General features: G+C 42.0%; 1 protein-coding gene across 2 annotated transcripts in view; it reads right to left on the reverse strand.

Moving 5' to 3' along the window:
* Positions 1-654: 654 nt before the first annotated feature.
* atp2a3 (ATPase sarcoplasmic/endoplasmic reticulum Ca2+ transporting 3) overlaps positions 655-23971 on the reverse strand; it is a 71336-nt gene continuing 48019 nt past the window's right edge. Inside the window, exons 9-22 of one of the 2 annotated variants that reach the window (XM_049592877.1) lie at positions 19206-19294; positions 17181-17283; positions 15404-15535; positions 11169-11285; positions 10853-11071; positions 9571-9906; positions 8346-8566; positions 8060-8262; positions 4880-4965; positions 4383-4516; positions 3530-3647; positions 1919-2036; positions 1709-1742; positions 655-1601 (exon numbers count right to left, since the gene is read on the reverse strand). In XM_049592877.1, coding sequence (XP_049448834.1) covers positions 1738-1742; positions 1919-2036; positions 3530-3647; positions 4383-4516; positions 4880-4965; positions 8060-8262; positions 8346-8566; positions 9571-9906; positions 10853-11071; positions 11169-11285; positions 15404-15535; positions 17181-17283; positions 19206-19294 — 1881 coding nt within the window. In that variant the 3' untranslated portion in view covers positions 655-1601; positions 1709-1737. The remainder of the gene's footprint in view (positions 1602-1708; positions 1743-1918; positions 2037-3529; positions 3648-4382; positions 4517-4879; positions 4966-8059; positions 8263-8345; positions 8567-9570; positions 9907-10852; positions 11072-11168; positions 11286-15403; positions 15536-17180; positions 17284-19205; positions 19295-23971) is intronic. The other variant, XM_049592876.1, reaches the window with a different exon arrangement.

The raw sequence follows: 23971 nt of genomic DNA on the forward strand, positions 1-23971 counted from the left end.
TGTTTCTTGTTAAACAAAAAGGATCCCACTGTTTAATAAAAAGGTCTGTCTCTGTAGGGATCCTTTCCACAATGTCACCAGACACTTATAAGAACAATCTGAGCCTGTCCCCAAGTGATAACATTGCAGCTGGTTCCACGGCTGCTGGCTGCAGCGCTCTAACACAATACTAAACCAAGTTAAAAAATTCTTGTTCAGTCAATTAGACACAAAAATATGAGAAAACAGGGTCCATGTTGAGAAACACCAAACTTCTCTTTAAAGGTAGATCAACAACATGACGCTCCACAACAATTATTATGTACAAAATGTTGTGAAGCTGCACCCTGTTTCTCAGATCTGCCTTTAATTTACATATTTGACGGCTAATGACAGCACAGCAGATGGACATGAAAGTGAGGCTTAACAGGACCAGCTGGTTGGACTGGCTGACTCTACTGATATGCTGGTTTGGTTGCTGTTTGACATTTTTATTTTATTATTTTTTCATGTGTTTGCCAAGTTCTGTGAGCTGACCTCAGCTCCTCGAATTAAGAGCCGAAAGAAGCGGCCAAGCGGCGTAAAGCTATTCACACCTTTAGGTGGAGCGACACCTCCACAACCCAATTCAAGAGCCCAGAAACATCATACCCCCCCACCCCCACCCCCACCCCCCAACAACCCGCCACCCACCCGGGCCCACAGCTGCCTCCTCAACAGAGAGCGAGAAAGAGAGACAGAGAGAGAAAGAGAGAGCAAGAGTAAGTCTGCATAAAAGACGATCAACAGGACTCAGACTTTGGTGAGGGTGAAGACAAAGAGCGATGAAGCAGCAGCGCTGTGACCATTGTGTTGTGCTGATAAGGCCGCGCTCCTGCAGGGCTGGCTGGAACTCACTGCCAGTAGTGTAGGTGGCAGAAGCCTGGGCGGTACCTCCAGATAATGTTTTTGTGGACACGCACACAAACAGTGGCTCACTCTCACCGCCTCAAGAGCCGGCTGTTTTCACCTTCCACTTTCTTGCTGATGCTCTTCTTTCCCCAGTGTGTACACTAGTCTCTCCATGGAAGGCCTCTCCATCTCTCTTTCTGTCTCGGTGCTAATTTCAAAATCCCCCCTTCCCCTCCCCGGCCTCCTCTCCCACCCAGTATTCTCAACCTCCGCTCCCCTGTCCTCCCTCTCCTTCCCTCCCCAAAGTCCAGTTATGGCACCACTATGTTGTAGTCAAAAAACCAATGAGCAGAAATCTTTAAAAAGCAGAGCCCTGGGCAGATTTATCTTTGTTTTTTTCTGCAGTTGTTTCTTGCTCTCGCAGATGTAAAGACAGGCCTGCATCTGCCTGCTCACACACACAGTGCTCATTCACTCACACACTCGTACGAAGCCATGCTCGCAGGAACACGCATGCTCTCTCTCGCACACTCGCTCTTCTCATGCAAGCCCTGTTCATTTCTAGTGGTGGTTTGTTGGACATGCAGGAGTGGGGAATGAGGACAGGGGAGAGAAAAGGGTTTCTAGCTCGTAAAGGGAGGAGGGTAGGCGTGTGTCTAAGTGTGTGAGTGTGTTGAGGGAGAGGTCTTAGTTCAGCTGCCATCTCCTCCGATATTTGTTATCGTCATCACCTGTCGGGGACGGAAAAGAAACATCATTTAGAATATGCAGTGTGATCAGTCTACAGCTATTTCTACTGTGGAGGGAAGGAGACGTAAAGAAGTTGGAAATAAAGTACCTTTCCACAGAAGGTGAGATAAAAAGAATTTAGGCTGAATAAGAAATGTAGGAGAGAAAAAAAGAGCAGAGAAGATTCATCAGTAAAATCTGATTTTCAACATTCATTGATTTTAACAAACCTCACCAACTACGAATGTGTCAGAGTCATGACAAGAATTGTTCTGGGTTGATTCATTTGAGAAAGTGGAGCAAAAAAGTCTCACCATACCTTCTAGATGGTTCCTGGAGATATATTTCAGTGCCTCATCCAGGAGGATGACTGGAATGGAAATCTTCAGGACCATGATCCACTGGGACCAGCGCAGAGGGGTCACCTGGAAGATCAACTGAAGGACAGAGGAAACCAAGAAGTCAGAAACTCTTCTAACAAGGCGTCAGATGCTGGACAGAGCCAAATAGGGAAAACCAGCTAAATAAGAAAACACATGCAACTGCACAGACAAAACAACACAAGTTTTCAGGGGACACCAAAAAGCAGTGCAAATTGAGCCAATCCCTGTGAATTCTGTCTGACCCTTTAACTTTGTCTAATTACAGCAACTGTACTACAAATTTGACTCCTTAAAACAAGTACTACCTGTGGTGTATTGATTTGCTCAGCCCCTCTCTTTCTGTTTATTGTGAGACTACTGTCGTAAGACCGGAGCCCTCTGCCTTGGAGGACAGAGTCAAAGACACAGTGATAGGGCCAAATGTTCACATCACACAACGAACGCTACCCAGCGGTTATTAGTGGTCATTAATGGGTTTAACGACAGTGACAGGTTTTCTGTGTCAGATGTGAACTGCTGCTGTGAGGCTTCGGCCCAAGCAGTAAAATATCAAGAACAGGGATGAGATCAGGTTGTGCTGTGTTAGCTCGAGCTGACTGAGCAGACAGGGTAGGAGGAGAGCGGCTCCACTGCTTTGACGACCAGCTGTTGGTTACGTTTCCCATATGTGGTTGTATTTTCTATTTTTGGTCTGGTTTTTCTGTACTTGGTTGCGTTTTCAGATTTGGTCGCGTTTTATACATTTGGTTGGGTTTTCTGTATTTGGTTGCGTTAACTGTATTTAGTTGCGTTAACTGTATTTGGTCACATTTTCAGATTTGGTTGCATATTCTGTACTTGCTTGTGTTTTCAGATTTGATTGTGTTTTCTGTACTTGGTTGCGTTTTCAAATTTAGTTACGTTTTATGCATTATGTTGGGTTTTCTGTATTTGGTCACAATTTCAGATTTGGTTGCGTTTTCAGATTTGGTTGGGTTTTCTGTACTTGTTTGGGTTTTTCCTATTCGGTTGCATTTTATGCATTTGATTGTGTTTTCTGCATTTGGTCACATTTTCTGTACTTGGTTGGGTTTTCTGTACTTGGTTGGGTTTTCCCCATTTGGTTGCATTTAATGTTATTTGGTCACGTTTTCTGTACTTGGTCATGTTTTCTATGCATGGTTGTATTTTCATATTTGGTTGCTTTTTCTGTATGTGGTTATGTTTTCTGTTTTGGGTCGTATTTTTTGCATCTGGTTGTGCTTTCTGTATTTGGTGCGTTGCTGTATTTGGCCATGTTTTCTGTATTTGGTCGTGTGTTATGAGTCTGGTCTTTTTGCATGTGTTTTCTGAAGGTACAGTGTTATAAGCTTTCAGGGCTACTCTTCTATTCTCTGTAGCAATATTTTTTCCATTAGAAACAACACTGTCAAGAAGAAACTGCCTTTTAAAACTATCGTCATGCATTTGGACCATGACATGTACAATTATCAGTATGCATTCTTCACAACACCCCATCGATCCAAAGTAGACTCACTGACGTAGTCTTATCATGGATGAATACTTACCGGCAGTGGCTCGACGTAGAGGATGAAGAAGTGGAGGGAGAGGGAGAGGATGATGGCTCCCAGCAGCCAAATGTTGACCCAGGGAGGCATCCTGAGCAGGGACTGGTTCTCAGACAAACTGGCGGCGAGAAGTGTTCATAGATCAAAACAAGTTGACATTAGGGACTTACATGGAAGTTATTCTTACATGTTGCAAAGATCAAACGAAAAAGATTCTGGCAAGCTCACACACTTAAAGGCTTAATTAATTTGTTGTAGGAAAATTACAACTGACATTTAATTTAAATGTCTTTATAACACCGAGTACATCATCTTCACACGACTCCCTCCGTATACAGGTGATAGTAACCATGTAAACACACGTCCTCTCTGTCAGCTTTACTGACTGTCTTGCTTTGGGATAACATCTTCATTGGTGAGGCAGCTCTTTATTTTAACCTTCCCTTTCTCAGATTCTTTCCTAAATGAGACATTAGCATTTGTTTCTATAGGGAGCTACTGACAGACTTGCTCCATGAGCAATCCTGGCAAAAACACTGGGAGTTTTCCCTTCATACCACTGTTCCTTTTATTTTGTGCCTCCCTAAATAAGCATTATTCCATTTCTTAAGATGTGCGGCTAAGCTTGAATCCTTTGCCTCATTCTCCAATGCAGATTCTAAAATATACCGGCATTAAAAACAGCAACATTAATCCATCAGCAGTAAAAAGAGATGATGTTTGTGATGGATGTTTCTGTGGGTAATTCTTTCCCAAAGAGAGCACTGTGCTGTTTTTATGACAGTGTCTTCTTTTTAATAAACATCTGACAGCCATGACTTTTTAGAGTTGACCCTGACATCAGATGACTGACCTGTTGAGTGCGTTGAACATTTCAATAGTGACCAGCACAGACAGGGCCATGGTTGTTGGGTATCGGGATTCAAACACCTCACAGTCTATGTCCTTGAACAAAGGGTTTTCCTCTGTACACTGCATGAAGTGGCTCTGTAGAGAGAGACAGACAGGAGTTAGTGCGTTTGGGTGTCTGTACTGTATGTGTGTGTCACTATGACCCCTGCGACCTGGTTTGATGAGGCTCAGATCTGATGGGGGAACAGCTGCAGGACCTTGGCTTTGTACCCACCGTGTGCAATCAAACCACACGGGTCTTACTTTCCTTTCTATATCTGTATATGCACCACTGGGGTCGCCAAACATTACTGTGTCCAACAGCAGGGATTTATAATACTGGCTACCAAGGGGTACACACAAAACAATCACAAAGATAAAAACGAAAACAAAAAACCCTATATTCTAAGGACAGTGCTGCAGCCAATGAAAAGAGCAGAACAATGTTTTTCAACTCACCAGCTGATAGAAAGTCACTTGTGGACCTTCGTCATCAAACAGGTACCACCATGTGGCAGCACCCACTGTACCAAGACCCACATATCCTACAGGAGAAACAGACAGGAAACATTTAGTGCAAGTTTAAGATTATTATAAATACTATACAGATAGATGGTGTTTAGTTCAAGGAGGGAAACATTTTTTTATTGTTTCATTGTCCTGCACTCCAAATCTGAGGTTGCAGACTGCACATAATGTAAAAACGTAAAGGGCCCTATCTTGAGCCAGTGTTTGGTTTGTCCCTGCTGAGCTACTATAGCAACAACATGGCAGTGCAATATGATGATATACTTAGGAGAGGACCTGCTCTGTATGTGGATATAAATGTCTCATTCTAAGGTAAGGAAAACACAATGATTCTTATTTTCAGGTGATTATACACCAAAGAAAAAAATGTATTACAGTATATTATATTCCAAGTCTGCCAATATGTCCCCCTAAATCCCTCTGGACCTTTAAGTTAAATTACAGAAGTACGAGTATCAAAACATATGTCAACTACCAAAAGTAAGTGACTCAGGAATGTGTTAACTTTGTAAAAAAGTGAAAGTGAATTTCCATCACAGGCCTTTTATTTTGAAGTGCCGTTTCCTGCAGTAGAGTGAGGGAATAACAGACAGCTACTTAAAAGAGACAGCAAACTAGCTCAATGACATGGCCAAAACCAAGTATGACGCTGAATATATTAAAATGTGTGGACCTCCTTGAACTAGCAACTGAGGAGAAATCTGGCTGGACCAGTTGGGAACCACTGGCTTATAACATTGATATATAATATTAAATCATACGTAAAGTTCAAAGTAAAATATTATTGCTTCAAATGTTTTCAAAACATATTCTACTGTTGAGCTGTAAGTAAGAAAGTTAGTCTGGCTGGTGGGCGGTGCTTGATGCTTTGATTGACTGTCTCCAACGTGGCTGCCTGGCCACAAACTCTCATTTTACAGCTAAACAGTACACTAAAATATGTTTCTGAAAACATCTGAGGCAAGAAATAGACAATGCAGTAACAGAATCTTGATTCATTTGATCAACTCTGCCTAGTTTGACAGTCTGACCCCAACTCTGACTGACATGATTGATAGCTGTGATTGATAGCAGCTCTGACTGGTTGTTTTTAGTGCCCCGCAGTCAATTCAAGCTAATGCCATGGGAGGCAATAGGAGGATATTATACTGTGTGGATGTAGTGACAGCTTCAGCAAATATGACAAAAAGGTGTTTTTAAATTAACAAACTGAAGCTTAAAGCACAGTACATGAAGAAATGTACTTAGTCACATTCCACTACTGCAAAGCAGCATAATGACCTATGGGGAGATTCAGAAGTTGTTTTTGTGCTTTAAATTGTACGAATCACAAAAATAACAGGTGGAAAATATTCAGTATCCCAGACAGCAAACCTCCCTGTTAGCTCACAGTGTTGAATTAGCCTGGGTGGTGGACAATTCTAGTTCTGGTTCTGGTTCAGGTTCTGTGATCTTTGGTGATTAGTTTGATATTTCAGTGTGTGACTTGGTGACAGCTGATAGATGTGGCAGACTGATGGCTTTGGGTGGAAAGTAACAAACTAAAGACTCATTCTTTAACATTGCAACAAGGACATTTCGGGCAAGACTCCCTCTTCAGTGTGTATTCTGGCAGCTGCATCGCTGAAGAGGGGCGTCTTGCCCAAAACGTCCATGTGGCAATATTAAAAAGTCAAATTGGAGTGCTGTCCTAGTCTTTGCTTTGTTATTATCTACATTAAGGATCCAGCACCCAGTCTTCAAGGTCTTATTGTGAGCCGAGCACATTGTGCCTCATTTTTTGAGATGAAAAATGCTTTAAGTTGTTAATAATATTTTAGAGAAAAAAACAATCACAAACAGGCGAGCAGGAGTATCATTTTATCATGATATAGGCTAAGACGTATTAAATGCTGTCGTGATACAGTTTGAGTTAAAAGTTGTTGCTCATGTAAATAACCTGGCACGTACCTAGTTTCTGGTGTATTCCAATGGTAAACAGAAGGATATATACAGTATTACATACACATATTTCATACATGTTAACATTCAGAATAAGGAACTTAATTGCTCTTAACTTATGGAAGAAACATCAGGAAATCCACGTGTGCTACTGTTTTTTGGGTGTGCTTTTAAAGGAATACTTAACCCACAAAGTGATCATTTGTTTATCAGTTACTCACCCCTTGTTCTGCTGAATTTGTGAAGAAAACTTTGTTTGTCTCACATGTCTCCACAGTGAACGAAGAATCCAAAAACTGAGAAATTCTTGATGAATTGAAGTCATAGACGACCATGTTTAACAACACCAAAACTACATCAAAATATCTGTTTACAGACTCTCACACAGCTTGTGTCGAATAATCCAAGTCTCATTTATCCAGTCATATATTCAGTACTTCCCAAATGGATGGCCCTTTCTGACAGGGAACTGAATATCAATGCTCTCTTCAAAGCCAGACTCCATTGACAAAAACTGCTCATCTACTGCTGCATCGATCAGTTAATTTGTGTTTTTGTGTGACTTTGGTGTATTAAAAGGTTAGTTTGGATTCACCAAAGTCACACAAACTAACCAACTGATCAAGGCAGAGGTAGACCAGCAGCTCCTGTGGTCTGCAGAGAGTCAGTATAGTGGGTAATATAGTGTGTCAGAGTTTGTCAACAGATGTTCTGACATAGTATTGCTATGTTAAACATGGACCCCTTTTCTTTTAATTCATTAAAATTGACCTCAGTTTTTTGGATTCTTCGTTAACCGTGGAATTATGCAAAAACAAAAACAAAGTTGTACTCACCGATTCACCATCACACAGGCTGAGTAAATGATGTCCAAATTGTCGTTTTATTGAAGTTCCTTTAACTTGGGGTGTCTGTTTCATGTGAAAGATTAGCTTCTCAACTGATGTCCATCAACAAGAAGGTGCAGTTAAAAAAAAACGTTTTGGAAATGCAAAGATACGTCCGAACTCTAAAACTTGATTTTACCGGAATCCCAGCATGTCTCTTTTGTTCATTTTGTTAAACCCCCTGGCTGTGTGCATCCTCATCTGTAAAATGCAAACCATCTGTACTGTGACACAATCACACGTTAATTGACAGATGTTTTTTTCAGGTCAGAGCTAATGCTACCTCCAATGGCCAGATATCTGAAGAAGAGCCAGCCGGAGATGAGGGGCTCCTTGGGGTTGCGGGGAGGTTTATCCATGATGTCCAGGTCTGGGGGATTGAAGCCCAGGGCGGTGGCAGGCAACCCATCAGTCACCAGATTCACCCACAGCAGCTGGACTGGAATCAGAGCCTCAGGGAGACCCAGGATGGCCGTCAGGAAGATGCTGGGGAGGGACAGTGAGAAGAAACATCAGCTAATGACGTCAGGCTCAAAGTGAAGACCTCAGTGTGTGTTTCTGTTCCTCACCAGACCACTTCCCCCACGTTAGAGGAGATGAGATATCTGATGAACTGCTTCATGTTGTTGTAGATGGCTCTGCCCTCCTCCACAGCAGCCACAATGGTGGAGAAGTTATCATCAGACAGCACCATCTCGGACGCCGACTTAGCCACAGCAGTGCCGGAGCCCATGGCAATGCCGATCTCTGCTTTCTTCAGGGCCGGGGCGTCGTTCACACCATCTCCTGTCTGTGACAAGGAAAGACCACTTGATCATTAAAGGGACAGTTCACCCCAAAATAAAAATAAAAAAAACATTTTTCCTCCTACCTGTGGTGCAATTTATTAGTCTACAGTGTTTTGGTGTGATGTGACAACTGTTGTAGATATCAGCCGCTCTGAGCACCACAAGCCAAGTGCCATCTTGTTCCATTATATTGGAGAGAAGGCAGATATCGCCAACACTCAGCAACTCACACCAAAACAATCTAGACTGATAGACAGCCCTAAAGGTGAGAGCAAAGTTTGGATTCTCTAATTTGGGGTGAACTTTTCCTTTAAGTACTTGTTTCAGGTAATGGAGGAAAATTTACTAAACCTCTATGGAGGATAAAACTTTGGCAAACACACACACGCTGTTGTGTGTTGCATTAAAGGTGAGAGAAACTCAAATTTTTGTAACAGTTCTTGCCTCAACTTGTTCAATCTTAAAACACTGAGCCCGCATTCCAAATTATTCTTTGAACAGAGATGGGTCTAACAAACTAACGATGATTGAAAACGATTATGCAAAGTCTCATTATCGTTTCAGATCCAGACAGGATTAAACTAAAGCTGAGCAAGTGAGATATATTAATCTGTCATGGCAGGGCCTAAAGCGGCTTTAGACTGCAGTGAATGGTGGAGTTAGTCTGACAGGCAAATGGTGATATTGTTGTCTCCCTCCCTCCCATCAGCCCCTCTTCTGTGACGTGTGTCAGATAGGAAGCAGCAGAGCGGGCCCGAGATGACAGCTTCTGATAGCAGTGTCTGAGAGAGCAGCTGAAACATGTCATGCCTCACTGGCCTCTGCTCAGGCATTCTCCCCAAGTCATTCACATGAGTTGAAGGAAGGAGGATATGCATTTTTGTTGCCTTGAAACAGGCATAAAGAAAGAAGAAGGAAGCAGAGAGACGTGTGAAAGTTGAAGGGGGTGTCAGTGTAAGACATTAGAGCTGTGAGTGGAGAAAGTTGCATCATCCCGTCCTCTCACCATAGCAGTAATCTCATCGAATGACTGCAGGTATCCAACAATCTTCGACTTGTGAGCGGGCTCGACGCGGGCGAAGCATCGCGCCCGTTTGACGGCTTCTCTCTGGGCCTCGGGCGGGAGGTCATCAAATTCGCGGCCCGTGTATGCCTTTCCTGTCACGTCCTCTTCCTCACCAAAGATGCCGATTCGTCTGCAGATGGCCACAGCTGTGCCCTTGTTGTCTCCGGTGATCATGATCACACGTATGCCCGCCTCGCTGCACAGTTTCACTGAACCGATCACCTCCTTCCTGGGCGGGTCAAGCATGCCCACACAGCCGACAAACGTGAGACCCAACTGAATAAGAACAGAGAAAAAAAGAGAGGAGCATTAGGCTGCACAGAATCATATCTCAAAACAGAATCTCACCTCAGTTCCACAGAAATGAAATTCACCTCTTGTTTGTTTTGCAGCTGAAAACATCAAACTGATTACTTTTTACACAACAAAAGAACAAAGAAAGGAGCATTATGCTTTCAGTGGATGAAGGCAGCAGCAAATTTGACATTTAAGAAATGGTTCAACATCCTGTCGAGAATTAGATGAGAGGATTGATACAACTCCCAAATTTGTTCATAATATATGAAGCTACAGCCAGAGGACAATTAGCTTAGCTTAGCATGAAGACTGGAAACAGAGGGAAACAGCTAGCCTGGCTCTGTCCAGGGGTAAAAGAAAATCTATCAGCACCTCTTCAGGGTCGTCCACACCAAGAAGGTATTAGGTAATATTATGTTTTTAGCTATTATGCTCTTTAGCAGAAATGTTTCACAACTGTCTGTGTAACAATTGGCTAGCACACGGTAAATGTAATTTGTTCTGTCATTATCGTGTTACGCTGTTAATGTGCTAACTGGCTAACTAGAGTCATGAATACGTCCTGACGGTCTTCCGGTTTCCCCTTTTGAATGACCAATACAGACTCTAGCCGCCTGCTGGTGTGGAGAGTTATTTCCTCGCATGCAGGCGTGGAACATTTGCACTAGTTAGCCATTGGCTGTAGCCATGAGACGACGCAACTGAACTGTCGGCCTTTGTTGCCACTAGCTCTTTGATGTCAGCTTGGTGTGTCTGGGCCTTTAGATGTAACCTAGGTTGAGATGGTTTTCTTATTTTGCCCAGTGAATGTGAAGATTTAAAAAACAAAAACCAACAATTCCTGCATAGTATACCTTTAAAAAAAAAAGGGACTATTTGAAAAATTTGGATTCCTAAGATAAACTTCAGATATCCTCTACTGTACCTCATACTCTGCAAATTTGCTGGAGTTCTCCAAGTCCATGTCCTCCTTGCGTGGTGGGACATCATGTGTAGCCAGGGCGAGGCAGCGCAGGGTGTCCCTGCCTGTCCCCCAGTCCCTGATCTTAGACAGCAGCTGGTCGCGCAGGGCTGGTGTCAGCGTCACCTTCCCTGTCCCCACCCGAAGGTAATTACAGCGCTCAATCACGCTCTCCGGAGCACCCTGTGAGGAGAAGAGTAAGAATCAATAGCAACACATGCAAATGACGCAAAGTGCGTCTCGCTCTCTGCGTATTTGTGATCATATTATTCTCTCATGCCTTGATGAACATCTTGCTCTGGGAGCCCGGCTTAACGGGGGTGCAGTACACAGACATCGACTTGCGGTCACGAGAGAACTCCAGGGTGAACTCTTTCTTCATCAGCTGTTTGATCACCTGATGGATGAAAAGAGAAGAAAAGAGACAGAGGAGAAGAAAGTGACTAAGAGTCAAAGCGTGAGCTAAATAGCTGTATCCGTGGGCAGCCGTCAGGCCGGCAGCCAGCGCCTGACTGAGAGCTTTGGCTGAGCTACTGACAGCTGAAGGATGACACTTTGGACCGAGCACTCAACAACCTTGTCTGGATATCTGACTGCAGCTTCACGTCTGTGTACAACAGCACAGGGCTGAGCACAGTGAGCAAGAACAATCAGAAGCATATAGAAAATAATAACAAAATGCTAACAAGAAGGCAGATCAAAGGACTGTAGGAGTCTAAAAACATCCCTACTCCTTCCACACTGTTTTATCTACATTAAATGCCATGTCTTATTCTACCAGCAGGTGTCCCTGCAGTTCAGAGTCTGTGTTGATCCCATTACAGGCTGAGAGGTGAACAGTCACGGTGCTCTCTGTGATGTACACACATCCTGTCAGGGGACATCAAACATCTGATGGATGTCCTGAAATTTGTTAGTGTGACAAAATTCCCCTCTCTATCAATCAGGAAGAGCAATGAGAATACAAATTCAAAGTATCTGCATGTTACTTCTCCTTTTCCTCCACTACATCTCAGAGGTAAATATTGTACTGTTTACAGCATTACATTTGTCTGGAAGCTTTAGTTATTTTGCAGGTTAAAGCTTTCCATCCTCTTCCTGTCCAGTGAAAACTATGTACCTCCAGATGTGCTGATGTTGAGTGTTTGTGACAAACTGAAGGATGTTCCTTAGTTTTTTGAGAAAAATCTTCTACCTACTAGGGGGACAGTTCACGCTAAAATAAAAAATACATAATTTTCCCCTAGTTGTGAGTAGTTTCATGGCGGTAGTATGTTCTTTTTTTTTGCCTTTAATCGACAGTACGGTTAGTTTAGTGTGAAGGGGGGAGAAAGAGGGGGCATGACATGCAGCAAGGGGCTGTAGGTTATCGAACCTGTGGCCTATTCAGCAGAGACAAGACTTTATAAATGGGCACCTGCTCTGCCAAGTGAGCTAATGGGCACCCCAAGGAACTATTTCCTTTTTACCAAACTACACCCACCGACCATATCACCGCGCAGAGGAAAGTGTGCCTCTACTCATGGACAAGAACCTCATGCCCAAGACAGCACAACATGTTAACATTAACGGCATCGTCCTTGGCTGAGCTGTGACGTTAGTTCAGTGGTGAGCTAGCGTGGTGATTCGGTTTGTCGGTGTAAAGAAAATAGTTCCTACATGAAACTGCCCACAACAAGGCCTGTGGATTATCTTGAGCAATCGGGTCACGATTTCTGACAAAAGAGGCATTGCTGTTGAGTTTCTTAAATGTATTTTTTTGGGCGCTTTGAGCACCACAAGCTAAGTGCCATCTAGTTCCATTACATTGGAGAGAAGGCCGACATCTCAACAGCATCTTTAATACTCAACAACTCACACCAAGACAATCTAGATGAATAAACAGCACCAAAGGTAAGAGACAAAACATGTATTTTTAATTTTGGGATGAACTGTCCCTTTAAGTTAAATAAATTGTTTAAAAACCCTCTTGGATCAGCTGGAAGATGCATCATCACAGAGCTGAAAACACCATGAAAGGTTGACCTTTTAAGGATACATGGTTCTGACAGGACAGCCACACTAAAAACATATGATGATCTTATGGAATATGATGCTTTGCTGTCAATTAAACTACCCAACAGTGCATAAAGGGATTGAAATGAGCACAACCTTAAACATCTACAGCAGTAAAATGCAAGATACACATTAATGTAGCAGTAATATTAATCCAAAAACACCCGATAGGATAGGAAAACACTGACAGGGAATATTTTACTTAAGGTAAAAGTAGTATAATTGCGGTAAAGGATCTGAATACGTCTCATCTGCCCTTCTGACTTCTGTCACTACGAGGCTGCTGAGCATTTCCAACAGACGAGCTCTGTTCTTCCTGAGATGACACTAATGGGGATTTTAATGACCTGCTGAATATGTACAGTGATGTAAAGAGGCTCGAAACCAGAGGTGACTGACTTCAACAGTGGATGACAGGCACCTCAGCACTGAAACACCAACATCATCTTCGCGGTTCACTGGTCATTCACACACAATAAGAAATGCTCTCCTGCATAGGTCTGACTCTACATTCACATCTGACATCTTCTAAGAGGAGATCCAGCACTTCACGCGTGATTAGCTGCAGTGAGCTTTGTGCATAACTGACCTGAACTCAGTGTAACGGTGCGGGTAGGCTTGCTGTCTGCTGTAAATGACATTTTAAACATTTCAGCTTTTAAACAAACACTCACAAGTTCACACCCTGAAGGCAAACATATGTGTCTGTCGACAACCATGAACCTGGTGACTCAACCTCGAACCTGTTGCAAGTCTGTGGACTGTAGATGAAGCTAAATGTAAAATAATCCGTAACAGATATGTATAAACAGGGGGTCATTATGTCATCCTCTCAACCAGGCAGCTACAGTGTGGTATAATGAGCAGAGTAATTAGAGTCTCATTGGTACGTTCATGCTGAGAAGTGCAAAGCCTGCAGCGGATATGGTGAGTATACTCACGGTTAATGAATGACTGAAGACAAGTATTAAACTGATCTCACACAGCACTGCCTGGACATTTAAGGAGTACTCCACAGATTTAGCAATGGAAATACAGGCATAAAAATGGTCTGTTTTACTTCACACATTCTTTTTCTGTGTGAAAACCTGGCTTCTACGTTACCCACAATGCAACTTGCCCACTGATAGCTGGATCAGAGATTTGGGTGTTATGCTAGTGGTGATGTAGCCTCAAGCTGCTAGGCTACAGAGGTCTTTCTTCTTTACCTCCAAACCCCAGTTTGAATTTTGACAAGCATTTTCAATAAAGCTTTAGTTGCTTACTAAAAATTACAACTGGTTTTAAGTCTTTTGTTTTATTTTAGATTTTAAATGTTGTGTTTATTTAACTGAAGCCATTTTCTTCAGTGAAAACAAGCTTTTATTTACTTTTACGTCATAGACAAGAAACTTGCAGAAATTGCAAAGACAATAAAGCCTCCACAAAATAGCTTTGTAAGTCTTAAGTGGGATTTATCCCAGTTCATTTGAGTAGAGGAAAATTCAGCTAGCTGCTAGCGTAATTCATGCAATATAATGCCTTAGCTAATGCTAATAATGTTAGTATGTTGTATATGTGGGGAAAACAAGTTTAGTTAGAGTCAAATAGGGATTTTTTTTTTCTGTCGTTGAACCTTGTGAGTTATAATGAAACTTAATTTTGTACATTTGTTTAACACTGCTACTGTTCCCAGTTTCATAGGAGGAAAGGAGAAGTCTGCTAGCTGCTAGGCTAATTTAAAAAAACGTTAAAAATGTCACAGGCTTATGCGTCCAACACAACCAGCAGTAAAGTGGCTAAGTGCAGCCTGCTGATGCAACATCTATCAAAAGCTGCGGTGGTTTCTGCAGCAGTGGGTGGCCAAAATATATGTTAGTTAAAGTTTAACATTTAACGGCAAATTGCAGCCGGAGAATGCTTGCAGCCAATCAGTAGAGAGAGTCCTCTGAGTCCTGTGACATGTTTACCTGTGTTACAAAGAATTTCATTCTACCTGAAACATACAAACACACCTCCCAGCCACAGAAAAATGGAATTGCTTTGCTACTGCTTGGTGTGTTTTCAGCGTTATGCTAATAATGTTAGCATGCTGTATGTGGGGATAATATGTCGAGCAAAAGACCTTTTGAACTTCTGTTAAATATTGTTGCCGTTAACACAGGTTTTAGGTGTTAGTTAAATAAATCAAACTTAACTGTACTTCACAGAAACTAAAAACATTTTTCATTTTTACACATTTTGAAATAAAGGGACATCAACAAAAACCTTCCGTCAAAGCTTTCAAAGTTTTCACTAACAAAATAACACTGCCACACACCCGTATTTTTTCTATTTTGCACAGCTCCCTCTGGAGACAATGAAGACTTCATACTACTTTTACATCCTCCCCGGGACCTGTTAACACATGCTGCTGTGTAAAGCCTCTGGGGTTCCCTTGAGAGATAAACATCACTCTGCAGTGTCACACATGTAGCTTACCGAGTTGCAGGCACCAGCACGTTCCACTTTGCTGAGTCCGGACAGGTCAGTCTTGAAGACATTCATCTTCTCCACCAAAGTGGTTAGAGCTGTCTCTGTGGCTTCACCCACCTTCTCGTAAACCCCTTTGGCCTGTGAGGGAACAGAAATATATCAAAATTCGCAGCTGAAAGGTTTTGGGATTTATAAAGTACATTATTAAACAGCAAACATTTCAAGAATGATGAAGTCATTGAATTCAGACCTGTTTATGGTGACATTTTAGATCAAATCTGAGGAGAGACATTAAACCCTTAAAGCCATACACCGTCTCAACTGTTAAATGTGAACAACCCTCTTGAAGAATGATTCCTGAGCACACCTGCTGGAAGCAAATCTGTGGGTCATTTACCTCCTGCCTCCGCAAACTTTGACTCATACATGCAAAGTGGTTTTAAATGTAGGTGAGATGAACCAGTGATGGCGTACCACACATCATTTGATTGTGTGACTCGGCAATAAAACACCTTGCTGCCCTCCAGCGCTCAACCCCCCTCCCTCCTGGTTTGGCCCATGTTAATCTCACACACAGGTTCTTTATTCTAAAAACGCACAAAACTGAACGTAAAACAATCATTTACGAGAACAGAAACAGTGAGTCTGGGAGGATACATGGGAGCTGAGAAATGCCTTATCCCTGGCCTCGCTCCTCAGCACAGTTACCGTGATACCATGGTGATGACAAAGAGGTGAGAAAAGCAATCCAAACCAGAGAAAAAGATCATACGTCAGAGTAAAATTAGCTCAGCTGAAGGAAAGGGGAAGAGAAGGCTTTCTGTTGTGTGTATGTGTGTGAATGAGGACATCTGAAAAGAAACCTGACCTACACAACGCTCTATGTGTCACAGATGGATTTATTTCGCACAGAAACTTAAAGGGTAACTTTGTTTTTTCTCACCTTGGACTCTTTTCTCATGTTTTTGTGTCGAAGTGACTAATGGGAGCAACAATGTTTGAAAATGGTGCAGTATAGAGCCAGCAGAGGCATTTGTGCACTGTCAGTGTACATCCACTGAAAGTTTGTTTTTGCCACTGACAGTCACAGATTGTTAATTTAAGTGTATGGCAACATTATGGAAAGGACACCAACAAAAACTGGTCTTTGGGCTCTTTTGTTAATGAGTGAGATCCTTTTTGTGAACCAGAAACAGCCCTGAAGTCCCTATAACCAAACCCACCAGACTCCATTTAAATCAACAGTCATTTTATCATCGTGAAACACGCTTAATTCAAAGTCGACAGAAATTAAACAAAACTCACAAAAACCATCTTGGTCTGTCTTTCCACTGTTCCAACAATCACAAGCTCTGGTTTGGTTAAAGTAAACCCTTAATCCACCCAGTCAGGTGTGACAATAGGCTGGCTCTATCAACGCTAAAATTACTGTTTAATTAAATGGAGTCTGGTGGGTTTGGTAAGGGTGATAATGGGGATGTTTCTGGTGAAACAAAAAGGATCTCACTCCTTAACAAACGTCTGTCTCTGTAGGGATCCTTGCCGTAATGTTGTCAGGCATTTAGAGAAACAATCTGAGTCTGTCAGTGGCAAAAACAAGCACTTTAGTGACAATAACTGATGGTGCAAAGTTCCCCATTAATGTTACGAGTTATCCTTTAAAATGATGTTAGGGTTAGAGGAGGAAATGAATTGCACCTATACAATTATCTGTGTGTGTGTGTGTGTGTGTGTGTGTGTGTGTGTGTGTGTGTGTGTGCGTGTGTGTGTGTGTGGTAATGACCTCATTGTAGTCCAGTGAAGAATCATTGCACATAGAGCACACAGTGGCCAACTCCAAAAGTCCATCGAAGTCTCCACACTGGATGGGCTTGTCTCCTTTAAGTCTGGAAATAAAACACACACACGAACACACACACACACACACACACACACACACACACACGTCACACGTAAGAGCAAAACACAAGGGAAAAACACTTCACGGTTTGCTGCACCTCAGACACAGTAACCTAATCAATATGTATGAGTGAGGAAGACATTCAGTTGTTTAGCATTCCAAAGTTGACTGAAAAAAGCAGTGGTTGTACAGTAGTAAACCGTCTGTGTGTGTGTGTGTGTGAGTGCGCGTGCGTGCGTGCGTGCCCGACAAGCAGTGTTGATTGCATGACAACCATGGATCCCTTCCCAGTAGAGACTGCAACCGTTGCTAGCGAAGCTCCCACACAATAACCCACACTCTGCTGTTATGAAATCGACAGGTTCATGCAGAGTCAGAGCGCTGCCTGTACTCACCAAACAGCAAAATAAACAACACGCAAACACAGTCATCTGTAAAGTCCTTCTCCTACCCGATGACCAGCCACCTACCTATATTCCTCCACATTTACTGAGATTTAAAACCTCCTCCTGATATGGCCCCAGAACTGAAACACTGTGTAAAACCCTTTTGTTTCTGTCATTGTTAATATGCACACAGGATCACTAACTATTTCCCTGGTTATCGCAGGAATTGCCATAGCAACCCATAAAGCAGAGCTATAAACACTTTTTGTGACAAATATTGGACCACAGCCCACCACAGTTTGCTCGACCATAGACGTCAGAACTAGTCGGAACTAGGGTTGCGCCCCCCCGCACTCCATCAGCCTCCCTACCCACTGCATTACGCTTTAAAAAAATAAAGAATCTGAATTTAAACTCAATTTGTCTGACTTACATTTATCTCTTTCATATCATTAATGCCTAGATCTATGCTTTTGATGTGATATGTAGCCTGCCTGACTACATACAGTAGCCTTGGCATCTGGCATAGGCTACTGTATGTAGTCAGGCTGCATCTGGAGCGGCGTTTTGATCAGGAGGGACTCAGCGTAGCTGCAGGGCGAGAGCATGCAGTTCTTGAGGCAGCTCAGGGGTAACGAGTGGATGTGGGTTCCCCGGAACTGACCCCCTTTCCACGAGAGCGGCTAAGCCTTGAGCTGGACATACTGAGGGAAGTGTGCAGGGGACGAGAAGTTAGCACCATCCAGGATGTTATGTCCATCCTGCAAACCTCGCAGCCCCAAACCCGCTCCATGCTGTCGGAGGTGGAGAAGCTCATTAAGCTCTGTCTGGCCCTGCCCATATCTGTCGCGGCATCCGAGCGCTCTTTCTCAGCCTTGTGCAGGCTGAAAACCTGGCTGCGCAACACCATGACACAGCAGAGACTAACACATTTGGCCATTATGAACGCTCACAGTGACCTTATGGATGAAAGCGATGTCTCGACCCTGCTTAAAATCTTCATCAGTAGGTCAACTGAGAGAAGCTCCACTTTTGGAAATGCATGGAAGCCCTGAGTCAGGGGCGCAGACTTTTCTTTTTTTCATTCAAGGTTACAAATAATGCTGTTATGGTTCTTAAATGGCTTGATTCAGTTATCGAAGTTTCATTTTCTTAACAATAAAGATGCCGTGTTCATCCATTCTAGTTCTCTTATAACTTCATGTTATTATAAAATGACTTCAAATCAAATCCTTAATCATTGATAAGTGTGCGTGCTTCCCCCGCCCCTCCCAACAAAAACCCCACCCCCCCTCAGAAAATAGTTCCGATGTCCATGTGCTCGACTACATTTTTATTATATCTTGTTTTGAAAAAAAGAGTTTCATCATGGCCAGGATGAGAGGACAGAAGGTGTGAGGGTTCTTCGTGAGTTAAAATGCTTTGGTGACATTTTAAAAAGCACACTGATATTTTGTTCATATAAAGAGGTGTAAGGGTGGACAGACTTTCCCCAGTATAATGTTTCAAGTGCGATACTTACATTTGTCCCTCAGGGGCATACGTAGAACCAGTTATAGAAAACTCGTGGAGGCTGCAGGTTGAATCTTCAACTTTGTCTGCGACAAACATCTGGAGCAGAGAAAACACAAACAGAGGTGGTATAGTTAGCTTATTAGCCCAAACTGTGGAGTACACGCAGGTGTAACCATAAATACCTTTGCATATGTCCATTACTAGTTACTCCAGTTTGCACAAATGCAGCCGCCTCTCTCATGTCTGTGTTTTTTCTCCCTCTGAGCAGTTACACAATTTTTGACACAAAGACCTAATACTTATTACCACTTTCTGTTTGTGCTGAAAGAGAAATCATTTGCTTCTGATTCTCAAGTACAAGTATTCATCTCAACAAGGCAATCTGTAGCTGCAGCCATCTGTGCTAATGTTAGTCCATTTATTCTCAAAAATTTGACTTTAATCGTGAGATTAAAAGAACAAATTCCTCCTCTGAATTATTTTTCTTCTCTGCCTGGCACTTACACTGAAAATTTTAATTAATTCTTAAGACATTTTCACTTTATTCTTGTGATGCAAAACAATTTTGTGTATGTTGTATTTTCCATTAAGCGTCAGAACAAACATATAAGTGACATTTTTATACAGTACTGCAATACTGCGTGGACATAAATCTTGTCTACATAAACTGTGGTTGCTGTGGCTACAATTAACTAAAGTCAATTATGGAATAAAAATAAATGGTAAAACATGGTGTAGAGAAAAGTCACAATATCAGCAGTGGTAGAATGTTAACACAGTACATTCAATCATATGCTTAAATACAATTTTGAGGTACTCAACTAAAATTTCCTTTTCTTTATATTTCTACTCCACTACATCTCAGAGGATAATATTGTACTTTTACTGCACTACATTTATTTGCTGCTTTCCAGATTTTTATTGATCTGTGGAGGGAAGTATAAAGTAAATAAAATGAGCTCCCCCTTTACCAGCTGATGAACACATTAATGCATCAGTAATTATAATCTAGAAATATGAACAATATTACCCTGAAATGGGCCATTCTGCTTAATGAGTATTTTTGGTACTTGAAGTGTATTTTGAGTGACATAAGAGATAAGGTAGAAGAGAATTATAAATTAAATTAAATTAAATTAAATTAATAAAATACAAATAAACTAAATTTTAAAGATAAAGCCAGGGGGGATAAAAAGAGTTATTGAGTAAATAATGAGTATTTTTGGAAGTTGAAGTGTATTTTGAGTGACATAAGAGATAAGGAAGAAGAGAATTATAAAATAAATTAAATTAAATTAAATTAAATTAAATTAATAAAATACAAATAAATTAAATTTTAGTAGTGGATCCTGTAAACCACTTTAAACTAAGTAAGGCTCATCTGAGCACATGTACAAGTGGAGCTGATCCTGAGTGATGCCAAGTAAAAGTTTTAATGTAAGCAGCTCAGGATCAGTGTTGACTTGACTTGAGTAAAAGTGTGTATTATTGCTAATGAATTCTGCCTTTCATTTGCAAATGAAAGAATGTATTATTTATGCCTGTGTAAATGAAACAATCCCATTTTATAGGGTTAAAAATCAAAGTTTAAGAGGTTAATCATTGAATGTTTCATTTAACGAAACCTGTTGTTGTGGGCAGCTATCAGATATGGGCACGCCCTCGAGTTATATGTGCCCATAGACGTGATGTCACACCTTTGTTGCCACAGTATGCCGACGTGGACTTGTAGTGGTGATGTTAGCACATGTGGAGCAATTATTTTACTCTCATGGCAGTATCATCACACACACAGCCCCATCATGGTGTCAGACACACTTCAAATAAACATCCAAGGCTGCGTCTTGTGTAAATACTAAGAAGCAGGATGCTGCTCACAAAAGGCCAAATATTCCTGTCTTACTTCTCAACTCTCTCTGGATAAATACAAGGTTGTGAAGCATTATCAAAGTCAAGTAGTGTCTGTAAACAGGAAGCACTCTCACTGGAGTGGTCGAGTTCATGAGAAAATCTCCACGTCCGAAGGCTCGCGGTGTCGCCACTTATTTCCCCAGTTTTTTTAGTGTTTCTAAACACGCAGGTGACATGGGAGTTACACTGCACTCATGCCTTGATGTAAAGCTTCATCAATCACTCACACTGCCATCCACGCCTCAGCTGACTGCTGGAGAACAAAGCTGGAGTCAGAGAGAGAGCTGCAGTCCCAAAGCTCTCCAAGGTTTTGCTTTGTTGGCTGCTCTGTTGGCGAATCTTTTTTCCCCTGAAATTCCCTCAGGAAGGGTGACGCACTGCTAATACTAATATATTGATGACAAGTGTTGTAGCCGGTGGTTTATAAGACTGAGATACATCACAACCATTCACAGTCCAAGGCCTCTCTGTGCATCTTATCTGAATGGCACACATACATTCCCAACGCCCTTGACCTCCATTGCTTTATTAATATTCAGTTAAGTGAGAGTGTAAGCACACACACACTCACGGAGGGAAAACATCCCTACGACCTCACTTAACTCGTTTGAGACTCCATTAAATCGGACTGATTGAAGAATTAATGAAGCAGCTATTTGGTTAAAACTGATTTCCTCCGTCAGTGTGTGTTTGTGTGTGTGTCAGTGACTTACCAGCCTCCACCAATTTAAAGAGGAACACAAAATCAATGGCAGACTTCAGATGAGAGCTAGCTGTCGCCCCTCTGAGCCTAAAAGGTAGGTTTCAGCCTTTTAATGGAGTAATTATTCCTTAACAACTCTGTGCGGCAGCAGGGTTACAGCATTTACTCCACTGATGCAGTCTAGTCTGGACAAGATTAAAGTCGGTTATAAATAACTGTCACACTGAATCATAATAATAGCCTCCGCCAGATTATAGCTTTTGTGAGAACATGCAATTTGTAATTTTTGACATCAACAGTGTTGACGTTTCCGTCTCTCGCTGCAGTAAACAGTGGCACTGTTGGGAGGGAGGTTTGAAGTTGAAGCTAACAGCCATTAAAGGGATTTCCATTCTGTGATTACCTCTTTATATACTGTTGCATTTTTCATTTAAATTGCCTAACTATGCATTAAGTATTGGCAAAAAATGCATTCATGTAAACCAGCATTAATGTTTATCTCATCACTATCAGCCTCTCTGTTTTCTGATCACTCTCCTGGCACAGTATCACAGCTGTATTAAGTTTCTAAACTGAAACTGAGAGGGGCCTTAAGGCAGTTTGCACCCTAAGTGACCCTGTGTAAAAACTAAGTTACGAAATGATAGTTCCAGTCCTTGATTATTGGCCACTTTCAAAGTTGTTGTAAAATACTCCACAAGCACACAGCTGTGATGCACAACAGTATTAATGTGCCCAACAAGTCCTACAACCCAGGCCCTCAGGAAGTGCACCAGGCTTTGGAGCCAATTTCTGTAGCGTGTGTTTATTTTATTAAATATTGTAAGGTACATGTAGTAACCAGAGGTCGTGGTCTACAGCTGCTTTTGTTATGGTCCCTTTGCCATTCTTGTCATACATACTTGGCTGTGTACTTCATGTGTTAATGATGGATTCCAATAGAGGCACAACAGAGAATTCAGACTGTGTAGAACTCCTAGATTTGCATGGTTGCCCCATCATAGTCGACCAAATGTTAGTCGACCAGAAAGGTCAGCAAGATTTCATTTTTAAAAAAAGAACAAATGTGAAACTCTATTAGGAGCTGCGCCTTGTCAAAATAAACCTATATGACTGGACCATGCAGGACTTTAATTTGAAAGGACAGACACAGAAAGAGGCCACGCCCAGCAGTCAGACAGGAGAATTTCCAGGGCTGGTACCTGAGGTTATTCCACAGGCTAGTTAATAACATGTCGGGCAGAAGGTGAAGGATGAACCCAAGGTGATATGCAAACTCATCTTCATTGGTCGACTACAAACATGACGTATCATCTGAAACATGGAAGCAGCTACATGCCCATTAGCCCACAGCATCATTAACAGGTGGCACGCTCAGTGTGTGACGTGCACTTGTAGATAAAATATAGGCCTATATTAATGAAGGTTCATTAGTACGGTTTTGTATTTCTCTGTAATGTAGCACAGTGTTAACAATGTTACTGATACTATTCTTTCTCACACCTTCAACTCAAACCATTGTGCCCAAATATATAATTAATAACTAAATTAATATTGTTAACATGCGGGCAACTAGTCGACTAATGTCCTCCAATTACGACTATTGGTCCAACTTGGAAAATTCTTAATCTGAGGCAACCCTAATGTAAACAATAAACATGTCGACACTTGAGAAGGTCACTACATTAGTAATTCTAAGATCACGGCAGAAAAAGTGACAGCAGCGCCATCATAGATAGTATTTAAGGCCCCCAAACCAAGCATATCGTCACATCCTCACCATAGTGCCTTACACTGCCCCAACCATTCATGTGCGTATTGTATCTTGCGGAATTTAACCACCAATGCTCCAAATGGACACAGGACACAGGAGGCAGTCATCATGCACATGCGAATGCCTAATTAAAAGCAAGTACATCTCCGGTTTTAGATGAAGAGCTGCAGATGTCAGGCTGTGAACCTCCAACTTCTCAGTACGTTAACCAAATTTACTGTGACCTGCTGTTGTGTGCAAACGCACTCATGGCATCATGGAAAAAGTCCAATTATCTGCCTGACTTGGTTATTAAAACAATGTGTGTGTTTGTTTGGCTGCACTGTAAACAAATACAACAGCTGCTGTGTTTCTGACAAAGCAGTCGGGGTGCAACGCTGAGGTT

This window comes from Epinephelus fuscoguttatus, linkage group LG12, assembly GCF_011397635.1.
Source record: "Epinephelus fuscoguttatus linkage group LG12, E.fuscoguttatus.final_Chr_v1".
NCBI classification, from domain to species: domain Eukaryota; kingdom Metazoa; phylum Chordata; class Actinopteri; order Perciformes; family Serranidae; genus Epinephelus; species Epinephelus fuscoguttatus.